The sequence below is a fragment of the Tupaia chinensis genome, unplaced genomic scaffold (assembly GCF_000334495.1).
Source record: "Tupaia chinensis unplaced genomic scaffold, TupChi_1.0 Scaffold000211_1, whole genome shotgun sequence".
Taxonomy (NCBI): domain Eukaryota; kingdom Metazoa; phylum Chordata; class Mammalia; order Scandentia; family Tupaiidae; genus Tupaia; species Tupaia belangeri.
The window spans coordinates 1,119,297-1,128,494 of NW_006159686.1; the positions used below are offsets into that span (position 1 = coordinate 1,119,297).

The following is a 9,198-nucleotide window of genomic DNA, read 5'->3' on the forward strand; positions in this document are numbered from 1 at the left end:
CGCAGGGCCCTGGCACAGTGGCTCCTCTCCCCAGGTCTCTGTGCCCCGTCTCTGCCCCCGCCTGCAGAGAGCACACCCTGACTGCCTGCCACCACCCGGCCGGTCTCCGCGCCACACCGCCCTCACTGGACGACTCTGTGTGAGGTTCACCTGGGGGTTCCCCCATCTCCCAGCTGTCCCCCCACAGCGCGGGCTCCCTGGCGGGCACAGTGGGCTGGTGAGGAGCGGGGCACAGATGGAGGTGCCCCTGCATCACCTGGCTCGGATCTCCCAGGAGGCCGTGGGCTGGTGGGGCCTGTCCAGCCCTTCCCAGCTTGTTGGCCTGGTGCTCCAGCTCCCCGGGCTTCCTGGGCCCCCTCCCCAGGCCTCCTAGTGCCTGGCCTGGCCCTGGCCCTGGCCTCGGTGCAGGATCTGAGCGGCCCCGTAGGGCTGTAGGCACCCACCTGAGGGAACGTCGAGCTGGGGCAGGGGCGACCCTGACGTGCGTGTGATGCTGCCACCCCTCCCAGCCCCGGGGAGGACAGCAACTCACGACAGCATGGCGAAGGTGAGCAGTGTGGCCGCCAGGCAGAGCACAGAGAGGGAGCAGCCCAAGTAACTGATGGACGACAGCGCCACCTGGTGTCCCTGCGAGAGCTGCGGGGAGCGGAGCAGAGGCGTCAGCGCCTGGCCCGGTCCCACTGCCAGCGCCTCCCTCCTGGGGGCAGTGGGTCCTTGGCATCCTCCCTGGTCAGCAGGGCCAGCAGCAGAAGAGGGACAGCTGTTGCCGTGGCACCGTGAAGCCCCGGGGAGGCTCTGCGTGTCCTCAGGCCTGGCTTCCAGCTTAGGGACCAGCCAAGGCCTGGGCTGAGCAGAGCCCCCATGGCGAATGCTCACTCCACGCGGCAGCCGGGCGTCGAGGGCTCAGCCATCTGCCTGGGCCTACCTCATGGTGGACACTGTGGCCACCATGGCCGTGTGGGGTTGCAGCAGGGCCTGGCCAGGGGATGAGAGGGTCCCCCTTCCAGGCTCACGTCACCCATGTGTAGGGGAGAAGCTGTCAAGGGGCCGTCAGGGGGCTTCTTGCAGGGCCCTGAGATGTGGGAGGGGCTGAGGGAATGCGCGGCGGGAGAAAGGCCCCCCCCGCGATGCTCGGGCTGTGAACCCCACTCCACTGCAGTGCGGGACTGCCGTGCCTGCCGCTCTGTCCCCCTCCATAAATCCTCTTCCCTCAAGAGCTCAGCCTACTCCTACCTGAGACCTTCCAGGTCATCTTAGCAGAGTGACCTCCACCTCCCTGAAGGTCACTCCCCACGGCCTCATAGAGGGCTTTACTGTGCCCAGATGCACTGGGAGTCGGTGGGCACAGTACCGAGTTGCTGCAGGCGCCCAGAGCCCACTGCGGCAGCAGCGCCAGGCCCCAGACCACCAGGCAGAGAGCAGGCTCAGCCCAGGTCGAGCTGCCCTGACCACTGCCCTGACCACTGCCCTGTGCTCCCCGCCAGTGAGGGGGGGCCTGCACGTGTGCACGTGTGTGTGCGTGCATGTGTATGAGTGTGCAGAGGGCAGGTACTAACTGCTCCCCGCTGGTGAGGGGGGGCTGTGCGTGTGCACGTGTATGTGTGTGCGTGTGGGTGAGTGTACAGAGGGCAGGTACTAAATGCTCCCCACCGGTGAGAGGCGGCCTGTGTGTGCACACATGTGTGTGTGTGTGTATGTGTGTGTGAATGTGCAGAGGGCAGGTACTAACTGCTCCCCACCGGTGAGGGGGGGCTGTGTGTGTGCACGTGTGTGTGCGTGTATGTGTGTGTGAATGTGCAGAGGGCAGGTACTAACTGCTCCCCGCCGGTGGGGGGGGGCTGTGCATGTGCACGTGTGTGTGCGTGTGTGTGTGCAGAGGGCAGGTACTAACTGCTCCCCGCCAGTGAGGGGGGGCCTGTGCGTGTGCACGTGTGTGTGTGTGTGTGCGTGTGAGTGTGTGTGCAGAGGGCAGGTACTAACTGCTCCCCGTCGGTGAGGGGGCCTGTGCGTGTGCACGTGTGTGTGTGTGCATGGGGCAGGTACTGACTGCTCCCCGTCGGTGTCTGCCCACTGGACAAAGGCCTACGCAGGGGTACCACAGGGCCCAGCAGTATCCCCTGGGAGGCCCCTGACCTGTGGGCCCCACCTCCCCGTGTCAGGCGGGCAGGCCGAGGGGTGCCCTGGTCCCACACCCTCCCCGCTCCTGCTTGGCGCTCTGAGCCTGCGAGGCGTGGTTCGAGGGCTCGGGATGGCATTTCTGGGTCCACCCCAGAGCACAGCAAGCGCGGCACTCAGTTCTGAGGCACTTCAGGTGGGCCACACGCGATTCCGCTACGTCGCCTTGTCCCTCAGACCCCTGGGAGAAGACCCGGTGCCGTCACTGGGGACGGAGCGTGGGAACCTGCCAGCGACTGGTGTTTGCAGAGCGAGAACGTGCTGCCCACGGAGCACGGCAGTGGCTGGGCGGGCGCGGCCTTCTGTCTCTGACAGCCGAGCAGCCTGTCTGTGGCACACGTCCCGCCCGGAGGCGTAAGACTTGCCAGCGTCCACAGAGCGCCGCGCTGGGGAGACCACTGCACGTTGGAGCTTGTGTGAAGAGCCAGCGGGAGCGTGGGCGGGTGGGGGACAGCGGCCCCTGTGACCGAGAGCCCTCACCATGGCCCGAGGTGCCCCACACGGTCCCCCGCCTCAATCACAGCTTGGAGTGCCCCACACGGTCCCCCCGCCTGAGCCATGGCCTGGGGTGCCCCACACAGTCCTCCCCACCAGCGGCCTCGCGGTGCCCTCACTTCCACATGTAGCCAGGTTTAGAAATGCCCAGAAAAGCCTGGGGTCTGTGCCAGGACACAACTCCTCTGAGTCAGAGACCGCGAACTCGGATGCCCCCGGGAGCTGCTGGGAGCCCGACTGGGTCACAGACAAGCAGGCGACTCTGCCAAAGACCCTGTCATCCCTGTGGGCCAAGGGGCCATTCACACCTGGCCGGGAAGGGGCTGCCCATGGCCATCCTGCCGAACGGGGCTCTAGAGCAGGAGTCCCCGGGGTGCTGGGACTGGGCGGCCGTCCTGCCCGCCCCCCCCCCCCCCCCCCCCCGCCGTTTCCAGCCCAGAGGCTCACTGCGGCTCCACCTCCAGGGGGCAGCCCTCGCCTGGCGTCCAAGACCCAAACCTGGAACGCCGTGGCCCGGCAGCAGCGACCACCTGTGCAGAGCGGGCACAGGCCGGGCTCACTGAGGGGGTGCGCCCCTGGGGGCCTGGGCTCGAAGCCACAGCCCCAGCAGCGTGAGCCCAGGGTCCGGGAAGGCACTGCTCAATGTCAAGGGCAAGCGGCCACGCAGGCTGCTGTTACTCATTCGACACTGTGCCCCAGATCTGGCATCTACTGACGAGGTCTGCTTTAGGTTTTGTTTTTTCATGTTCATGAGAATGCTCATTTTTAGCATGAAAATTCTCAACCATTTTCAAGTTGACCTTTTCTGGCGATGGGTAGACGTGGTCTGCTCCCACGGAGACGCCCACAGACTGTCTAAATTCCACGTCACCTGCACCGTGTGACAGACTCATAATCACATGGGCTTCAAACAGTTCATGCAAAACGGAACCAAAGTGCAGGTTTGTTTTGGTGCAAAAATGTTAAAATCCACAGTTTTTAAAAAATATTCATTTCCATGGGCCTCGAAGAGCCTTGTAAACGCACCTGTGGTCCCAGTTCTTTCTCCGGCAGGACTGGGCCTCTCTCCACCACAAACACGTGCTCACAGTCCTGCCGTGAGCCCCAGCCCCCGGCCCCGGCCCGGGACCAGTCTGCTCCTTGTTCTTGGCGTGCCAGTCCCAAGAAGGAGGCCATGCCGCAGGCCTGAGCCAGACCCTGCTCCTTGGACGCCGTCCTTTCGAGAACAGCCCTGCCCAGGACAACCTGGGGGCCTCTGCCTGAGCGGGGACCGACGCCGGAGGGCACAAGGCAGGGACGAGCGCACCCCCCCACAGCACTGGCGCACCGGACCAGAAGCTTCCGCACAGCAGACATGGGTCAGCCCCAGTCCCAGCCGGACGGCCAGAGCAGCTCTGCACGGGAGCTCCATACCCCACTCAGGGAGCCCCATACCCCCAACTCGGGGAGCCCATACCCCACTCAGGGAGCCCGTACCCCCAACTCGGGGAGCCCATACCCCACTCAGGGAGCCCATACCCCCACTCAGGGAGCCTGTACCCCACTCAGGGAGCCCGTACTCAGGGAGCCCGTACCCCCACTCAGGGAGCCCCGTACCCCCACTCAGAGAGCCTGTACCCCACTCAGGGAGCCTATACCCCACTCAGGGAGCCCATACCCCCACTCAGGGAGCCCGTACCCCCACTCAGGGAGCCCCGTACCCCCACTCAGAGAGCCTGTACCCCACTCAGGGAGCCTATACCCCACTCAGGGAGCCCATACCCCCACTCAGGGAGCCCGTACCCCACTCAGGGAGCCCGTACCCCACTCAGGGAGCCTGTACCCCACTCAGGGAGCCCGTACCCCACTCAGGGAGCCCCGTACCCCACTCAGGGAGCCCGTACCCCCACACAGGGAGGCCTGGGCCCCGTCCCTACGGTCTCCACGAGCAGCCCACAGGCTGGGTGAAAGCCAGGACACGTCGGCAGAGGGCAGGCCCTTCTCCCTCGGCAGATATGCTCAGCTGTCTCCCTGCCACATCCTCGGCAGAGTGAGCACCCCCAAGACAATGCAGGCTCAGGAGCCCACGGCCATCGTGGGCCTCTCCAGTCCGACTCCTGGCTGACCACCAGGGATGCCGTGAGTACCGTGCCGATACTCAACCACAACCCGTCCCTGCCAACGACACTGGCTGTAAGCAGGCAGTGTTGGCTGAGGCCCTGCAGAGCTGGGTGGGGCTGAGCACTGGGCTCTCCGGAGAAGGAGGGTCTCACCCCACTGGGAGGACGCTCAGGCCGGGGCCTGCCCTGCAGATGCCTGACGGCCCTCCGGACTGGCTCTCTCAGCCCTCAACGTCCCCAACAGCGGCAAGGGCAGCACATGGCAGCCGAGGGGCCGCCGGACCCCGAGTGTCTGCCACACCTGGCCTGGCTCCGGCAGTCATGGGTGCGCCATCCCCAGCCAGGTGCACAGGGGTGAGGCTGCAGTGTGTGCGATCGGATGCACCCCTCCCGCCCCCTCTGTCCCACAGCCAGCCGCTGGCCCTGCCCAGAGCAGATGGTCGTGCGCTCCCCCAGCTGGCTCGTCTCAAGGGTTTCTCACACCTGCAGAAGGTAAACTACTTCGACAGCCCGAGAGGCCCGGGGTCTGGGCCTGCGCCCCGACCTCACCCCACCTGGGACCACCCCAGGGCCCCTGCCCCACCCTCTGCACCCACTGCTCCTTAGCCTGGGTCTCCTTCCAGAGACAGACCTCGCCTGGTTGGGCGGGACAGTCCTCAGAGAAGCTTTCCTGCCGCAGACCTGAGCACCGAGCACCGCGCCCCTTCCAGCTGCCGCCTGCCGTGTCCCCCCTGCGGCCCCTCGTGCTCGCCCTCGGAGACCACGGGTGGCTGGCTACCGAGCGCCCTGGCAGCTTTCCAGCACGAGCACCGTGCCCCTTCCAGCTGCCACCTGCCTCCTGCCGTGTCCCCCCTGCGGCCCCTCGTGCTCGCCCTCGGAGACCACGGGTGGCTGGCTCCCGAGTGCCCTGGCAGCTTTCCAGCACGCATTCTCGTTCCCAGCTGAATCCCCGGTGCCAGCGTCACCCAGGAAGCGCCCAGTATGAGCCGCCTGGAGGATGGACGTGCGAGGGGTGGCCCCGGGCGACTCCCAGGGGTGGCACTATGCTGCTGTAGGACTGAGCCTCGAGACCCCATGGCCCGACCGTCGCGGGCTCTCATGCACGGACCCATGCCCAACGCGTGCAGCCACAGATGCGAGGCATGTATCTTCCTTGCAAGCAGAGCGTCCCCACGGGGTGGGCGTGCCCGGGGCCCGGCATGGTGGGGACAGCCCGGCCGTCCCCTGTAGCCCGTCGGGGCCCGGCCCTGCCCGCACTTACCTCCAGCGGGACCACCTGCATCAGGATGGCGAAGTTGGTGAGGTGGGTGCAGTGGCAGACGGAGTGGCTGAGGTTTCCCTCTGTGAGCTCGCAGCCCTGGCTGGACCAGACGCCTTCTCCGGAGCTGAGCATGGACACCGGAGAAAGGGTCAGCGGTGACAACGCAGCTCCTGGACACGTGCCCTCGCAGTCCCCATGGAGCTCACGCCTGCCCGTGCAGGAAATGCAGCCAGGCGGCCAGTGCTGGGCGGCATCCACCTCAGCCCACTCTGGCACATCGGCTACATGCACAGGGGACACGTCAGGGGCACCGCCAATGGCGCGGGCCACTAGAAACACGTCACAGGCACGTGTCGGGGGAATGGAGACACAATCACGTGTGTACACACAGGTTGCAGCGTGGCAGCTAGAGGACACCCTGGACCACGCACTGTGTGGGTGGAACCATCACAGCGCAGATACGCTGCAGCGGCACCAGCCGGGAGACAGGGCAGCCGCTGCTTCAGGACCCGAGCAGAGAACCCCCCGTTTTGCTCTTTGAGTGAATGAGGATGGACGTGTTATTGTGCCATTTAAGGAGAGACCGAGGCCAACGGCCCATGGCAGGGACCGGACGGGGGCACAGCAGCGGAACGCGAGGCTCCAGGAGGACCCTGAGTGTGTGTGGCAGGGCGGGCTGAGGCTGGCAAGGCCCGGCTGGGAGCTGTCTGTCTCTCTGTGTCTCTCAGGGAGGAGATAATTGCCGTACCGTGTGTGCAGTCTGACAGGGAACAGGATTGTGTTGGCCGAGGCTAACTACACTGGGGGCCCTTCTCCTATGTGCTTCTCATGTTCACGGTAAACACCTCTTCGTGGAAGCGCAGCTTGGCCTGCCAGGAGAGCCCCACCTTTGCCGCCGTCGGGGGTGGGGGGCCTGGCGGGGGAGTGCTCAGAGGCGCAGCGCTCATGAGGCCCGTGTCTCTGTGCCGTGTCGCAGGGTGGTCAGGGCCATTGGGAAGAGCCACACCACCCCTGGACGAGCGATGCTGGGCGAGCCCGCACCTGCCCTGCAGGGCTGCGGGTGTGGGGTGTGGGGCGGCTGCACCTCCTGTTACCTGGCGACACGGGACTGAGGGTGGGTGGGGAAGGTCACTCAGGAGACCCCGGCAGGCATCGAGCCAAGGGCTGACACTGGGGCGGGGTGGTGGCTGGCCCGGGGTGGACGGCAGTCAGCTGATCAGACAGCACGACTGAGCTCTCGCCCCTGCCCAGCCAGACGCCCAGCGCCTGCACGCCCTCCAAGAACTGGGCTCCTGGAGGGTCGTGCCCGCCCACACAGCATGGGCCCCGACGCCCCGAGACCCTGTGGGCAGCCGCCGACCCCAGTTGGTGTGCCCTCGTCTGAGTGCGCGGGGCCACCCTCACCCGAGTGCCCACAGCCATGTGGTGAGTGACGGCCCCTGCTCACATCCCGAGGGAGCCGTGAAGCGGTGACGCTGCCCTGACCCGCCGGGGCTGAGCGAGCTGTGGCCCTACGCCTGTGCAGGGCTGACGGCCCACACCCAGGCCAGTCGGTGACTCAGGAGGCCCCTAACTTGTCACAGATGAACCTGTGGGGGCAGACGGTGGGACAACGCCTACTGACAGAAAGGACGTGCAGCCCTGTGACCCGGGAGGGCTGCAGCAGACCGAGGGGGCCCACCACCACCCCTGCACACACATACACAAACATGCTCACACCAGTATGGGGCAAGCAGCGTGTGTCAACACGAGTGACACGGCACAGGCGTGCATGGACGAGGCAGGACACAGGTGTCCACGGACACAGCTGCGTGTGAACCACTGAGAAAGCACACACGACAGTCCACGGGTGTCACGCCGACATGGGAGAGCGAGGCGAGGAGCGAGGCTGACGGGACACTGGCTTCCTAGAGTGCACAGGGCACGTTGCTCGCCAGAGAGGCAGAGAGAGGGGATCGCCCTCGGGTGGCCACGCCACGATCCCTTCTCTTCCAGCTCCTCTCTGGATTCCGGGCGTGCACATACATGTGCCCGGCATGATTTCCAAGCCGCCGGGTCCAGAGCTGGAACCACGGTTGGCCACACGGGAGTGCAGCAGCTTAACCACCATCCCAAACGCCGGCCCCAGGATCTTCACTTTCTAAAAGAATATGCACCAAGATGTGGCTCATGGGATTTTCTAAAGTGTTAGCCTAGAAGAAAGAGATGCCGAATTCTAGGCCCAGTGAAAACGTCTCTCAAAAACAAAACACTCCCTCAGATAAAGGCCATTCACAGACTTGCACTCGGCACAGCTAACGGGTTACCAGGGACAAAGGCTTGCACTCGGCACAGCTAATGGGTTACCAGGGACAAACCTGGCCACGCAGCAAGATGGGACGGCGGCCGTGGACCGGACGGAGGTTCTGTGGGACCACTTGCCACGGCAGCAGCAGGTCACTGACCACCCGGCAAGCAGCCCCTGAGCACTGTGCGCGGACGGCCGTGGGGGCCTCACCCCGGGGCAAAGCCGGTGATCACACCCAAACAGTGCCTCTGCCAGGGAGGGCCGGGCTCTCACGGGGCGCTCCCACGGGGTGGCCGAAGTGGCGGAAGTGGGGTGCACTTGGAGACCAGCACTTGTGGGAGTCCCCGCATGGGTTTCTCATGCCATGTGTTTTCCTTGAACCTTTTGAAGCCCCTCATAGGAAATGAACAGTGACACAAGCCACGACAGTGCCGTTATTAATGGGCCACAGCGAGATAAAGAAGCCACTCAGCAGTCCAGCAACTGGCGCTACCTCGCTGGACTCCCACGTAGTCAACCATGGTTCACGTCCTGGACCCAGCATCTGGAAACTCACGCTGGGCGCGTGTGCGTGTGTGCCTGAGACCCCGAGAGGAAAAAGGAGAAGGGAGTGCGGCGTGGCCTTCCCCCAGGGGGTGATCTCTCTCTCTCTGTCTCTCTGTCTCTCTGTCTCTCTGGTGAGCACACATGCCCTATAGCAAAAATCTCTCTCTTAAAAAAAATACTAAAAGAAGCCATATAATAATAATAAAGAGCTCAGCTCTCCGCTGAGCTCCCGCGCACATGGGTTCTCGGAGATAGACTGGGGGTGGCATTGACTCCGGAGTCTCGTGGTTAAGGGAGGGGGGATCTCGTGAGGCCGACTATGGTTAGAATCCCGG

The 9,198-nt window shown here is 65.0% G+C and overlaps 1 protein-coding gene across 2 annotated transcripts in view; it reads right to left on the reverse strand.

Annotated features, from left to right (window-relative positions):
* The window catches only part of ADGRD1 (adhesion G protein-coupled receptor D1), an 87,090-nt gene that overhangs the window by 12,921 nt on the left and 64,971 nt on the right, over window positions 1-9,198 (reverse strand). For both annotated transcript variants that reach the window (XM_006147339.3, XM_006147337.3), the window contains 2 exons: window positions 6,031-6,154; window positions 533-636 (listed from right to left, as the gene is read on the reverse strand). In XM_006147339.3, the coding sequence (XP_006147401.1) occupies window positions 533-636; window positions 6,031-6,154 (228 nt within the window). The remainder of the gene's footprint in view (window positions 1-532; window positions 637-6,030; window positions 6,155-9,198) is intronic.